General features: G+C 49.0%; 1 protein-coding gene across 2 annotated transcripts in view; it reads left to right on the top strand.

Moving 5' to 3' along the window:
• TGFA (transforming growth factor alpha) overlaps window positions 1-11212 on the top strand; it is a 106704-nt gene extending 95492 nt beyond the window's left edge. For both annotated transcript variants that reach the window (XM_029937560.1, XM_029937559.1), the window contains exons 4-6: window positions 1926-2075; window positions 4968-5077; window positions 7196-11212. In XM_029937560.1, the coding sequence (XP_029793420.1) occupies window positions 1926-2075; window positions 4968-5077; window positions 7196-7203 (268 nt within the window). In that variant the 3' untranslated portion in view covers window positions 7204-11212. The remainder of the gene's footprint in view (window positions 1-1925; window positions 2076-4967; window positions 5078-7195) is intronic.
• The last annotated feature ends 3842 nt before the right edge of the window (window positions 11213-15054 follow it).

The following is a 15054-nucleotide window of genomic DNA, read 5'->3' as shown; positions in this document are numbered from 1 at the left end:
GTGCCAGGATTAAATAGGAAAACAAAGGTCAAATGTACAATAATCCTTAATAGAAAAACAGACGCCTAGAGGCGCCTGGGTGACTCTCTGGCCTCAGATCAAGTCATGATCTCACAGTTCATGGGTTCAAGTCCCATGTTTGGCTCTGCTGACAGCTCACAGCCTGGAGCCTGCTTTGGATTCTGGGTCTCCCTCTCTTTCTGTCCCTCCCCCACTAACACTCTCTCTCAAAAATAAATAAACATTAAAAAAAAAAAAAAAACCCCTGGAAAAAAAAAAAAGAAAAGTAAAGGCCCGAATTCAAATTCAAAATGAAAAAAAAAAAACACAACAACCCTTTAAGTAAGGTATATTACAAGCGGACTATGGGACAAAGAGCCCCCACGAAAGACCTTTCCATTAAGTGGCGCTAGAGACAAGCTTGTATGCTCTGGTATTCCAGGGTGAAGCCTTAAGCAGCAATTTTTACAGCATCTCCTGTTTGTCACAAATCTTAAATCCATATACTACCTGTTCCTTTAACATTAAAATGATTACATTTTTGTTAACATTGAGCAAAACCTATGCTCCAGAAAAAGATACGGTGTTTATCCTGTAGCCCCAAGGATCCCTCTAGCACCTGGGGTCAGGCCGCCTGGGAGCCCAGGTGCAGAGGAACCGCAAATCTAATGCCTCTGGGGCTGGCCCTGGGCACAATAGCAGGCAGCCACGACCCTTAATCCCCTTTTATTTCTCCTCATTCTTCAAAGGCCTTTTAATCTAAAAATGAAGGAGAGAGACTACTTCATCAAAAAGTAGACTTTTAAAAAAAGACAAGTTTATAGCTATCACTGCCATAGCTGGGGGTGGGGGGGCGGGAAGCAAAGCAAAACTTTAAATCCAGTGTGTGATGATTGGTGCAAGGCTGCTCTTGGGGAAGTCCCCCGTGGGAAGGAAGCTTTCCCACCTGAGAAGACCACGGTGATCAAACATTTTCTTTACAATAACAAAGTCACCAGGACAAAGGGACCTGTGCAGAAGCCAAGTATCTTTTGTTGAGAAGAATCTTGTGCTTGGAGGGGGAAAATGAGCATCCCTTCCTTATGACTAGAACCTGTCCTGAAGGATCGTCCTGCAAGAAGGATTGTGGCTGCCCCAGGATTGGGGGGCGGGGAGGTTAGCATAAGCAAGAGCTGTATGCAAGGAGTAGCAGCAGCCTTCTGCACTCAGGAGGAGGCCATTACAGCGAAAGCGCCCTTGGATATTAGCAATACCGGTTATAATATCCCCTGTGTCAGCATTGCCCTTCACAGGCCACATGCACGCTCAAGAGCATGACCTGTTTTGTGCCCTTGCTGATCCTCCAATGGAATGAGGCCAGGTGGTGTTGGAAATGAGAAGCAGACTAGTGGAATCTCGAGTCACCAGAGAGTGGCACTGGCCCCTACTTGAGTAGGCCCCTGTGTGCAGAGCCGGGCCACCCGGGAAATGCTTGCAGGCCTAATTAAATGTGATGAGGAAGATAAAAAAGCAAACCACAGCATGTGTCTCCCTCTGGTTTAGCGTGTGTTCTTTCTCTCACCCTTGAATTCTGAATACACACAGTTTTAAAAATAACCTGGATTTTTATGAACTGCCAAAATGAACTTCGTGTCCTGCACACGTTTGCAGCCTTCTCTATCCCCACCATCTGACATAGTAACAATAATAATGAATACTTCCTCAGATGAGCAAGCGGATTAGTTACTCGTAATTCTCCAAGGAAGAGGAGCTGTTCAGGGAAATACGGAGTCTGCTGATCTCTTTGCCTCCAATAGCAGAGGCTGGAAGGACCCCTTTGGGCTTTTCCTAGGGCTTTGGATCCCTCTGGCCTAGCCTTCATTGGGGGAGATAAGGGAACAAGACATTCTGTCAGAAGGGCATGCTGATGTTCCTTTCTTCCCCAGCTGCCATACCGGGTATGTTGGTGCACGCTGTGAGCATGCCGACCTCCTGGCTGTGGTGGCCGCCAGCCAGAAGAAGCAAGCCATCACCGCCTTGGTGGTGGTCTCCATTGTGGCCCTGGCTGTCCTCATCATCACGTGTGTGCTGATACAGTAAGTATTTACTGTCCTCTCCAGGATGTCTGCGGCATGCCGGGATAACAGGGCTGCCTCGGCATGGCTTATTTCTGTGGTGTCTGAGTGATGTCAGCAAAGCCAAGAGGAACTTGGGTAACAGCCAAGCTGTGTAAAGGACACACATCCCGGGAAGGTCCCCAGCAGTGGGTCTGCACATTGCTGGAAGCTGCTGTAGAAGCAAAAGCACGTGCTCACTCCCCACTGTTGGATTTGGAAGCTTCAGAGTTGTGATGGTGACATGCAGGTATCTCAGAGGGAACTAGAAATGCCCCCCAGCCTCACTTAGCAAGTGACAGAGGTGCTTCCTCTCTGCCGAAGTCTCTTTGCAAATCCTAAAGCCATGTCAAAGGTCTTGGTCACTATTTTGACAGGCTGATGACAGCCCTTCCCCTTTCTCCACCTCTCTGCCCCTTATCAGCTTCCAAAATTCAATCTCTGCCCCACATCTTCCAGAACACCTTTCAGAGCCAGTAGACACTCTTTTCTTGGACCTATTTGCTTGCCCATATCTCCCGACAGGACTGCTCCACAAAGGCAGACACCGAGTGCCATATTCACCGCAGCTGGCCAGATTTATTCCCTGGAAATATCTAGAGACCTCTAATTCACAGAGCAAGTCCTCTGAGAATTTATATCTAATCAGATATGCACAAGTAATCCACAGAATGGCTAAAGGCTACCAGTCAGCTCAGTGTGGGTTAACTCATGGCAGAGACTATAGTGGATGGGCCATTCTGGCAAGGGCTGGAATAAGCAGCTGTGTGTTGATGCAGGAAGCCAGACTTCAGCCCTCTGAGGTTGTCTGGAATTTGGACGGATAATTATGAGTCTCTGTCCTGTTTGTTTGTTGGTTTGTCGCTGTTGGGGCAACCTACACACCTCAGGTTCTGGCACTGAATGGAGTTCCCCTCAGAGCCATAGTTTCCCATCCTTCTCCTGGCCCAAGTCAGCATTAAGTATGAGGGATGAGGTTCAGTGGAGCTGGCCTTCCCTTCCTCTTCAAGCAGTGTCTGTTCCACTCTCGCCTGCCTTGGAAAAGGTAGTGGACAAACAGCCCTCATTGAGGCTGGGACAAAGCCCCAGCTCTGCCACTCATGAGGACAATTCTCATGACTGTCTAACTGTGAGTGCACACCCATCATTTCCATAGGCCTATTTCTGGGGCCAGGAGGGCCCAGAGTCTTAGAAACAAGACTTGGTGCCCCCGTGAGCTTCTTTAGAGGGATTTAAAAGCAAGTTTGCCAGATTCTCTGAAGATAGGGACAAACTAGGGTGCCTGAACAGCCCCTCTTATTCGCAGGACGGCAGCCAGTCCCACCTCTCTTCTCTTTTCCCAGCCTGTCCTTGCCAAAGACCAAGGTCAGAATGCTTGAGCCAGGGGTGCCTGGGTGGCTCAGTCAGTTAAGTGTCTTCCTCTTGATTTCAGCTCAGGTCATGATGGTTGTGAGAGTGAATCCTGCATTGGACTCCACGCTGAGTGTAGAGCCTGCTTGGGATTTTCTGTCTCTCTCTAAACAAACAAGCAAACAAACGTTTAAAAAAAGAATCCCTGAGCCAGAAACCAAGCCCTCACCCCAACCAGGCTGCTGGTTGCCTAGGCATGGGGCCCTCCTGCGTTGCAGAGTTGGTTGGGACCAGCTTATCCCATGTCAGAGGGACCTGGGAGCCTTGCTCACTACCCCGGATGCTCCTTGCTAGGCAGTGATGGAGTAAGCCTACTGCTAGCTGACTACAAAAGAACAATCTCTGATGGATCTGGAATCAGGTCATCTAGATCCCTCTAGATCTTGGACTCTGCAATCAGGAGGGTGCCGTGCCAAAATGGACTGCTCTGACCACCATGACAGAAGTATGTTGGGCAGAAAGGTCTCGGACTCCTTCTCAGCACTGCTGCCCAAAGATTCGAGGTCCTGGGTAGCCTTCCCAGGACAGCGCCAGGAGAGAGGGGCTAGGGTGAAGGTCATGAGATGCCACCAGGCACCAAGGGGGAAGCACGGCAACAGGGGCTTGTTTCCTCACTTGACTCCAGGCTCATGTCTACCAGGAGACCCTTCCCAGCCCCGGTGGGTGGATGCATGGATTATGTCCATGTCAAGGTTAGAATGAGTAGAAACAAAATCCTCTGCAGTATCCCACAGGAAACAGCTCTAAGTGTCTCTAGATAATCAGTGTCTTACTCCGTGCTTTCTTCTCTGCCCTTCCTTTGGGTTCCCTGCCTCTTTTTTCATGCTAACTCTGCAGACCTCATTCCTGCCCACAGAGGGAGGCAGGAGCAGTCATAACCCTGATGCTTCAGAACTCTGGGTGACATAGGTTCACCGAGAAGTTGGGTTTGCTGCAACTAGAGAATGTTAGTCCTCAGAGAAAGATTCAAAACCATGGAGACTCGTGACTCACTCATTCATTCTTCCTATGGGCCAGTTCAGCCATGCTGCTGGCAATATTGATGGATGAATCCCCTCCCCAAGCCCTCACAGCCCTGCCAGCCTGAAGTGGCTGCTTTGTCCCAGTCCTGACAGCAGTGCTGAGACCACGGCTACATTTATGGAGTCCCCCAGCTGCTGCTTTATGGACACAGCAACCGGGTGGGCGGTCAGGTTGGCCTGCAAGCCCAGAGCAGAGCTGTGCAAACAGAGCTGGTTCCTTGCAGTCCTCAACCAGTGCGCTTGATGTTAGCTGGCTCTTCCCCAAAAGCCACCATCCTGCAAGACACTCAGCCCCCCGCTGTGTGTGTCTGTCCCTCCGGAGGCCTCCACGGGGAGGCTGGTATAGAGCCCAGAGCTGCCCAGCAGGCCCGGTAGGCAGACACTGCACCAGCTGAGCACTCCTGCCAGGCTCCTGCCCAACCGATGTTCTCTGTGTCTGTAGCTGCTGCCAGGTTCGGAAACACTGTGAGTGGTGCCAGGCCCTCATCTGCCGGCATGAGAAGCCCAGTGCCCTGCTGAAGGGAAGGACGGCATGCTGCCACTCAGAAACAGGTAAGGGGCTGCACTGGGGAGGGGCCTTTTTCCCTCGGGAGACACAATTGGGTGGAGAAAACAACCACCCTCTCCAGGCCAGGACAGAAGTTCTTGAAGGGTAAAGCAGGAAGAGGGAGAGAAGGGAGAGGATATTTATCCTACCAAGTCAAGATTAGTGTATTGTAAGGTATGTTTTACTCAGAAGGAAGCTCTTTTGGGGTGCCTCGGTGGCTCAGTGGGTTAAGCTTCTGACTTCACCTCAAGTCATGTTCTCAGGACTCATGGGTTCATGCCCTGCATCAGGCTCTGTGCTGACAGCTCTGAGCCTAGAGCCTGCTTTGGGCTCTGTGTCTCCCTCTCCTTCTCTGCCCCTCCCCCACAGAAACTCTGTCTCTCTTAAAAATACATAAACATTTAAAACCATTTTTTAAAAAGGTCTTTTATCTTTACTGGTCTGTGTGACCTTTGACAAGTTAGTTAACCTCTCTGAGCATCTGTTTTCTTATTTAAAAGATGTGCAAATTGAATGAGTACCTGTATAAAGTACCTAGTACAGTGTATCACAGGTTGTAGACACACAACCAATGTTTGTTCTCTTTCCCTTGAGAAAGTCCCCTTCACTTTCCCCTCGGTGAAATGAGGGATTTGACCTACGGTCTCTCAGCACTCTTTAGCTCTTACATCCTGTAATCTTCTTTAAGCTTTGATGCCTGATGTTTCATGAACATTTTCACTGACCTCCACGACGAGTATTGGGCATTTGGATGTGGAACCAAACCTCACCTCAGGAGTCCTCGTCTGAGCGTTACTAACTTGGGGCTCATGGAGGCAAACAGCAACTTTATCAAGACAAGTTCTGAAAAGTTGCACATGAGCAAATTTTTCTGAAATGCTCTTTTGACCAATAGAGCCCATTATAAATTTAAAGTTCCTTTTCAGGAAGTATTGAGACAGGAGACAGTCACCACAGGCTAGTCCACGAAGAGTGACCTTCTCTAGTAAATAGTTGGGATTCCAGAAGCTCAAGGTTGCATGAAGAGAGCCGGAAGGAGGGTGACTGGGAAGCTGGAGCACCGGCGTGCTCACTAAACCTCTTGGCAATCTGAGCCAGAAAGTGCGGAAGGCCCAGGAGCGGGCATGAGCAGGTGTTTTTAGTTAGGAGGCCCGCAACTCTCGAGGATGCTAATCCATCAGTCCTTCTAATGGCCTTCAGAGGAGGAGGATTTGTCAGTGATGTGGGTAAACTGAGTCTTCCAGAGGTCTGCATGGATCCCACCATCAGTCCATGGGGGAGCTAGGGGGAGAGCCAGGACCTCTGAAAGCTCCACTCACAACTCTCTTCCACTAACTCAGAGGACCATCCGTTGAGCTAATGCAGTTTTTATTTTGCTATTTAGCACCAATGGAGAAACACAACATAAACAAAATTTTAAAAACGTAAAATTTATAGTAGATTCTGTACTATTTGTGTGCACCTCAGAGTCATTTAGGGTAGAGTAAGGTTCTTATTAATGTCACTTCTCTACCCACATTTGGGAGGACATTAGCTTTTACCCCAGATGGGTCTGGCCTTCCAGAGATGGCCACTGAGGCTGAAGCCACCTCCCTGAGATAATGCATCCCTCTCGACCTCCAAAGGACCCACAGGAGGGACCAGGGCAGGAAGATGTCCGGGCCAACCTGGATTCTTGAGGCATGGGCGTTAAGTCCATGCTGCCTCCCAGGAACCACAGAGGATGCCTCAGAGTCTCATCCATTGAAAAACAAATGAGTCCATTCTCATATGGCCTGAGGAGAAGCCATTCTGCCACCAGAGCCCTCAGTCAGCTCCGGAGCTGGCCGTCAAGCCACCCTACGGGGAACCGGCATGGGCTAGGCTGACTGTCCTCCAGTTGAACGAAGGCCCTCATAACACAGTGCGTCCCCATCTCTTCAGCCTTTCCTTTGGCACCAAAAGTACAATTTCAGAAGCTGCTGCCCCTGAGGTTGAACCAAAGGAATTTGGACCTGGGCCTGACAGCCCCAGAGAGCCTGGTGACATTGGCAGATGCGTCTCCAAGTTTCTGTCCCACGCTTGTTTTCCTAGCATGGCTGGGGCCGGCATGCAGAATTTAACTTGTGTCTCCTTCCTTCCAGTGGTCTGAAGAGCCCAGAGAGAGTTCGGCCAGGTAGACTGCGGCAGCCTGAGCAAGAAAGGACTTCTTCAGGACGAGCCGACAGACCTTCCTACTCTGCCTGCAATCACCTGTGCAGCCTTTTTGTCTTTTGTGGGCCTTCCTTCGAAACTCTGTCAAGAACTCTGTCTGTTGGGGTTATTTGGTGTGACCTAGAGAAGAAATCAGTGGACCACGGTTTAAAGACTGGTCAAAAAAGAATTGCAAAGGGGTGGACTTCCTGTTTACCTAGCTAAGGTGTGTGCGTCTGTCGGCATCTGAGCCCAGGTGTATATGTGGCTGTCTTCTGCCCGTCATGGAGGCTGGGCTCTGTTTCTTTGTAATGGACTCCTATCCCCACAATGGTATCCATCCTGAGATTGCTCTAGTTGAGTTTTTTCTCATCCATTTATTGGAGAAGAAGGTGGAGGAAAGGTAACTGTGACAAGAAGATGCCAAGTGTAAGAGGAGCTGTGCCTGTCCTCTGTCTCTGTCCACGAGACCCTGAACCAGCCTGACATCTTCCACTGACACCCGACGCTGAGGACCTTCCCAAGCCGTCGGCACCCTCGAGATAATTTCTTATTTATTAGATGGATGATGGTTTTATTTTATTTTTACTCTCTTAAGTCAATGTAAAAAGCATCAAACCTTTTCAGACTTCTACATGAACGATGTGTGTAAGGCTGGCTGAAATGTTAGCTGACTGATTAGAACTATCTGGCCTCTTTGGGACAGCGAAGGCTTGGGGAAAGCCACCCAGGGGGGTGCAGAGATGGAAGCAGATGATGAGCTGCTGATGAGAGCCAAGATTGGGCCTCAGAGCCTTGTCATTTAAGACACAAAGCAGGTAAAGGCCCTCAGATACATTCCAGTAGAAAAGTCAGCAAATCCAGCTGCAGAGATCTGTCAGCTTTGTTGGGGGAGAGAGGAAGAGAGTGCCTGTGTGCCTCTACACAAGAGAAACACAGTACCCCACCACTCCATGATTAAGTGTGTTACCTTCCTAATGTGCCCTCCCAGAGTATGTTTAGAAACAGCACACACAGGGAGCCATGGGCGTTTGGGGCCACGTTCGTGAAAGGGGGGCTGGGCATTTCCTTCCTATGTTGTTGCCCAGTTGATTTGTTGCTTTATTTTTAAAAGGAGAAATTTACCTTTCCTATTTATTTTCTAGCATGAGGAAAAGTGTTCCAGTGATTTATTTTTCCCTTTTCCATTCAGGATGCTGGTTTTCTTAACAAAAACTCTTAACAACTCACCTCCACCAACATGGGCCTCGCTTTCCCTTGAAAGGAGAAATTGTTTTCATGGGCATCTGGGTACATTCTGACCCCCTGGCTTGCCTGTGGAAAGCACTGGTTTCCTCTCCAACTAAACAACAGAGAGCTCATCCCTAGGGATTTTCATTAAAATTTGGAGGCAGAGTGACAGTGAAATAATATGTGAAGTCCTTATGTGAGGAAACTCTCTGTTCACTAACATTTGAAAAATGAAAGATTTTTTACCTATTATCTTTGTGCATCTAGCTCTACACATCATGAAAGGGACCTTTAAAATATGTCAAGTTGGCTTGAAATTTCTATCAGGTAGTTTTGTCCTCCTCTAATTCTTTTTCCCCAAACTGTCTATTTTGATGCATTTTCTCTTTATTCCTTATGATTGAGACAATTGTATGACCCGTGTCTTAGCTTTGGCACTTTTCTGGAATGACGCTGCACCTGTAGCGATAGGAGCAGAAACGGGATCAGCTCAGCAGCTGGCCCACTAACGATGTCCTTGACACAGCTCCCAGGTCTTAATATAAAAGAACAGGTTTCAGGTTGCATTTCTTGGGCCCATCCTGCAGCAGCAGGTATGTGCTCTGAGGCCTGACTGTGGCGTCTTGCTCAGAGACCAATCCCATTGACCCCAGCTTGTAGACCCCCGTTTTCACTCCTCTCTCTCATCAGACCCTCCTGAAAGTCTAAGAGTCTGGTTAGAAAGACCAACGGCAGTGGAGTAGTGTGTTTTTAACTGGAGATCACCTTTTACTTAGGACAATCTTTCCTCAGTCTTTTGGAGACTCTTTGAGGTCTGATTGCCTTTAAAGAATATGAACTGATGGGAATGTTTTGTCCGGTCTTCAGGCGTCCAAGAGCCTTTGCAGAGGTGCGGGAAGAAGAAGATGTAAAGTAGAGGGAACCTTCTTGGTCCTCTACAGGGACCCCACATTTAGTGTCTGTGAAGACTCTGGCCTTCACGCTAGAGGGGCCAACACACTTTTGCTTGTGTCAGTGCAACCATGCAGAGAACCGTGCAGAGAACGAGTGTGCCTCCCTCCAGGTGGCTCCCGAGTCAGTCCTTTGTAAAGCAGCAGGTCTGAAAAGAGTTGAAGCAGAGGCTGGCATGAAGGCTGGGGCTGGCCTCGATGGACCTTCATCCATGCCCAGGTTAGGAGAGCCTTACTTTCTCGGTGATTTCTCTTTTAGAAATCAGATGGCCAACAAACATTGGATTCCTGTGCCATTTTGTGGTGTTGGTACTTTGTGGGTTAGACCCCTTTTCAGATTAAAAAAAAAAAATCTTCTAATCCATCTTCACAGGTTCCCTGTGTCTCCTTGCCCTTTAGAAAGCCGAGTATTGTGATTAGGGAGCTGTTCCTGAGGCCTTTCCTGGTAAGGAACCACACACCTGGGAGCAGGGAACAGAGCTGCTTCCCGTGTTCCAATGCTGCTTTCTACCTCAGGAGAAATGAACGCCCCCATTAGAAGGAGGAGGTGCTTCCAAATATTTTAAGGAGCCTAGATTCTCCCACTGCTCTATAGGCCATGACGTCCTTGAGCATACTGGCAGGAAACATTTTCTTCTAGACGGAAAGACATTCCACAGCCAACTCTACTCTGGAAAGTGCATCTGGACACACATGGAATCAAGCAAGATGCGAGCTTGCCATGGTGTTCCAGCAGAGGGGGTGGACACAATGGCCCAAAGTCTGTTTCCCTAAGAAAGGAACAGGAGGTGCGATTGATACCCCTCACCAATGCATTGGTGAGGGAGGAGGAGATGTGGTTCTAGAATTTCTTGGGAAACTATGCTCTGCAGGTGAAGAAAAGTGTCTGCATCTTCAGCCACGTTTTCCGGGCCAGGTGGTCTCAGTGCACGTGGGCCACTAGTCATTTTTCCAGGCAGTTTTGACAGAAATGGATCAACAAGATTCCAGCACTATTCACAAGACCCTGACCTCTTAGCAGGATCTGGGCTTTGATTTCTCCCAACCCGCTCAGCCAAGGAAGGCGGAGGTTTCAAAAGCCCAGGAGCAAAGGAGACATTGCGGAAATAAGACAAACATGTATGTTTTTTCTTAATGTTGGAATATCAGAATTGTTGTCTCCAGCCACTGATTTTACCAGGCTTCCTGAAATATCTAGTGAACATACACATAGTACTGAAAAACAGCCCCTCTTCCTGGCTAGTAACTTACTGAAGTATTCAACTTTTCATTATCTTTATTATAACAAACCTGATGCTTTTTTTTATTTTTAGAACTTGTTACTCTGACTTCTGTATATGTTGCACTGAAAAGGTTAATATTTAATGTTTTAATTTATTTTGTGTGATAAGTTAATTTTGATTTCTGTAATGAGTTAATGTGATTAGCAGTTCTTTTCCTTAATATCTGAATTATACTTATTTAAGGAGTAGTGAGCAATATAAAATGTAGTTGTGTTTTTCAGTCATGTCCATTATTGCCCAGTTGTACTGTATGTACCTTGTTTGGAAGGATGAAGGAATGAACTCTTTTTTTTTTTTTTTCCAAAATCAAGACTGGAGCTTTTCTTTCATGAGACTGGCATGTTGCTGAAAAGCAAATTAAGAATTTTTTTGCAAATGCGAATGATGAGAAAAAATTAGATGCTCTTTTGCAAAATGTAGGAATCCTAAAATTAACCACAGTTGATCCCTGTCTGCTGAAAGAAACCAAATCCTCCAAAGTTCCCAATATATGTCTTTCATCCACCATGGGTCTGCCAATATGCTAAATAATGCAGAGGAAAATATAAAACACACAGTCCCTGCCCCAAAGGAATTGAGATCTGGCTGAGAAACTGGCATGCAAAAGAAAAATAGTTCTGGACAAATGCCAGACAAAATACAAAGAAAGCCTGAATTGTCGAGTAGAGAGCATGTGTTAATAGCTGTGGTTCTGCAAGTGTGGTCCCCAGGTCAGCAGCCTCAGCATCGCCTGGGACCTTCCTGGGTCTCTTAGGAATGCAAGTTTTCAGGCCCCACCCCAGACCTGTTTAGACTCCAGAGTTGCCCCCACTCCCCCTCCACATTCTAGGTGATTCTGATACATGCTCGAGCCACTATACTATAGGACAGGACGCAGCAAAGGTCAAGTTAGTGTGGGGCCATAGTTTTTAGGAAAAGCTTTATAGAGGCTTGGCAGAGGAAGTGAAACTTAATGCAGTTTACCCTTTCGGTGTTCAAAGCTAGTAGCCATCAGAACGTAGGGGCTTGAATTAAAGCCTGCATTTATTTGGATCTTCTCTGCTTAGCCTAGTTGAAGGAAAACATAGGCCTGTCCACCCCCAACCCACAATAACCCCCACTCACTCATCCCATTCCCCACTGCTCAGTTTCTAACTGTAAGGAACAGAAACTGTTCTAAAACTGTCAGCCTAGTTTGTACAAGCCTCATTTGCATATGAAGTCCCATGTTTAAGCCCCTACTTCCAACCCATGTGTGGACCTCATGTAATGCAACATATGAGGAGCTCATGGAGAAGCAGCAAAGAATGAATAGTTGCAGAACAGCGAGAGATCTTGGTCTCAAGGGACGCTCAGCGTTGGTGGCAAAGCTGAGCCCCCAGAGCCTGTGGTCCAGGCCTCAGAGAGCTTGGGATGTGCCTGATTTGTGAGATGAGAAGCTGGGCAGCTCCTTGTCCCCAGTGCACTGGCCTGGGAGCTGTCCCTCCATAGAGCCTTCACCCACCTCTGAGGAGAGGGAGGGAGCGAGAGACCTGCTACCTGTACTTGGCATATACCTCTTGGCCCTGTTCTGTCTTCAGGGACCTCTCCAGGCCCTATTTCTAGTCCATGGAATTTTCTTCTTGTTCCCATCCTCTTCCTCCCTGATTTCCAAGCCCTCTGCCCAAGACTGGCTCTGCCAGAGCCTGGTGGCTGCCCCTGGATCTGGGCAAGTGCACTGGGCTCCCCAGGGCACTGCAGGCAGGACCCTTCCCTGGAAAAAGCACCTATGAACCTTGAGTCAAGCCAAACCAACCTTTCCTCATTTACCCAGGTGACTTGCAATTGTCAACTTGAATCCATGATTTGGACTCTTCGGGCTGAGTCTTTTTGCATGCTATTGGCCCAAACTTTAGACCCCTGCGTGTCCCATCTTCTGCCTAGCCCAGTTTGGGGGGGGTGTGACCTAGCCTTGACTCCTGTCTAACTCAGAGCTCTTTGCACAGTAGCCCCCAGGAATTCTAGCACCTGCATCCCTTCCTCTGTCTTCTGAAACGCCCTCCTCCACATTTGCTCTGTGGAGGACTTGCTACTTCTGGGAGACCCTGAGGTTTCTGTCACAGCCTTTCATCTTCAAAAATAGTGATGTGTTCGTGGCTACACAACCTGGGTCTAGCAATGTCTTTTCCATTTGGCTAGTGTCTTCCACCCAGGTCAAGTAAATTGTAGAATCTGGAGGGGGTAGAGCTTGGACATCTGTTTAAAATCTCTCCCGGGGATTCTAACCCAATCCCTACTGCTCTCTAAACATGCCACACCCCAGATGGGAGCAGATGGCATAGGAGAGGTTTGGTGTCTGGAAGTGAGGGTGCTGGTACCCACCCTGAGCAATCGCCCCAGTCCATGCTTAAGTATCCCTTCCATCCAGCCGATGGTACCCCTGGGGGAGCATGGAGGCTTGGACCTCCTTTCAGGTGGAATCACCTTTGGCAGAGAAGTGAGACAATTCCTATGGGAACTGCAGCCTGTAAAGAATACCAGGTGACTAGCTTGAGGTCATGCACAGTGGGTGATGGCTTTTGAGGAGCCGAATTTTGCAACTGGGATTAAAAACATGACATTTATGCTGAAAGGGAAACAGGATAAAAAGAAAGAAAAATCAGATCATCCTCAGGACATTTCGTCCAGTGGAAGATTTAGGCCCTGGTGTGCAGCGGGACAGGTCCCCTGGGACAAGAGGATGTCCTATGCCATTAAGTCCTCCAGGGCAAGGCCAGGGTCTGCCCAGGAGCCCCTCCAAGGAGGTCAGGGGAGAGGACAAAGGAACCACTCCACCACCTGGAGCTAAGCTGCCTCACATGTTCCAGAAAGGGATTCCACGGGTCTGGAAAGGTGACATCCCCCAAGGGCTATGCTGGGAGGGACTGGCATCCTTTAAACCCTGTCCTATCGGAATGACTCTCCTGCCTTTGTAAATAGAGACTGTGAACCAGGGGAGGGGGTGTCTGGACCACCCCCACCCCCACCCCCGCCCCCGTGGTGGAGAGAGGCCCTCCTGGAGGCAGAGACCTGAATTGGTTCCAGGTCTGCTTCCTGCTGGCCAAGCTACCCTGGCGGGTAACTGAACCCCCACTGCCTATCTATCTAGCTCCTGCCTGTTTTGCTCAGGGAGCTGTCAAGGTAAAGTTTACAAATTCCCACTTGCTCAGCCTGAATCTTGTAATCAAAAATATCTAGTGTGACCCTAAATGCCACTAGTATATTATCCAGTTCAAGGGAGGCCCCACTCGCTGATCCTCCACCAACCTTCAATTCAAGGTAAAAGAAGCCATAGAGAGGGATGTGTCATAAGGAATATTTCCAGAGAGCCAGTGACAAATAGGGCCGTAACCAGAGGGTCAAGGTCCCCATTTGCAGCCTTTAGAAGTGGTTAAGGACCCAGAGGAGTGAGGAAACTGCCCTTGGACAAAGAAAGTTGCTCACTGTGGCCTCAAAGAACAGGGCCAGCAGCAAAAGGTTGATTTCTGCTCAACAAAGAGTCTTTTTCATCACCAGAGCCTCCTCCTGGGCTAGTGCACTCCCTGACACCAAAGAGGTCAAACAGAGACTGGGTGACCCCCAGGGCACAGGGGGTCCCCTGCTGGACTAGAACCTGTGCTAGGAAAGACTCTGGGGTCCAGTCCACCTCCAGCGCTCAAATTACCACCTCCCGCCCAAGGGTCCATGGGCTACCAGCACTCCAAGCCTCCACCTCCTACAGTCCCCTTCTGGAATAGTCCATGAGCCCAGACTTGAGCCCCTGTCCTCCCCTTGCCCTGCTACAGGTCTTGCAGCCTCCCAGTGCTTCCTGGTGATGGGGGAGAGGGGTGCATCTCAGACCTGTTTAACCCCTTCCTCCCACCTGCTGGCATTCGAGCCTGTAGCTTAACCATCCTGAGGGGGGTCCCCACACAGCAGCCACGGTCTACATGACTCTCAGGAGAGGGCCTGTCCTGGCTCTATCCCCAAGTGCCAAGATGGGCTGGTGATTTACCCTCCCAGAGCCACTGTGCCCCTGTGGACAGCCTACCCAGGGCCCTCTCAACCCTACGGCTTCTGGTATGGCCCTAGGGGAGAGCTGAAATGTTTCATCCCCGCTCCCCCCCTGCCCCACAATAATTACAGCCCAGGACTGGGGGCTCACTTCATTTGTACCACTTCCTCCCCTGACCCCTTTAGCCCAAAGGCTGGTGATGGCTTCCCACAGCTAGTTCACCTCTGCAATCTTCCCCTTCTTTGCCCTTTACTTTCCAAGCATGTTTAACGAGGGGCAAGAAATTCAAATACTTCCAGGAGTGAAGCTGGTAATCAGAATTAGTGGGACTGCTTGGTCGGAGCGTGAATGCCCTC

The sequence above is a fragment of the Suricata suricatta genome, chromosome 4, assembly GCF_006229205.1.
Source record: "Suricata suricatta isolate VVHF042 chromosome 4, meerkat_22Aug2017_6uvM2_HiC, whole genome shotgun sequence".
In the NCBI taxonomy this organism is placed as follows: Eukaryota; Metazoa; Chordata; class Mammalia; order Carnivora; family Herpestidae; genus Suricata; species Suricata suricatta.
The sequence above is the reverse complement of the archived record's forward strand: the minus strand, read 5'-3'. Positions and strand labels throughout refer to the sequence as shown.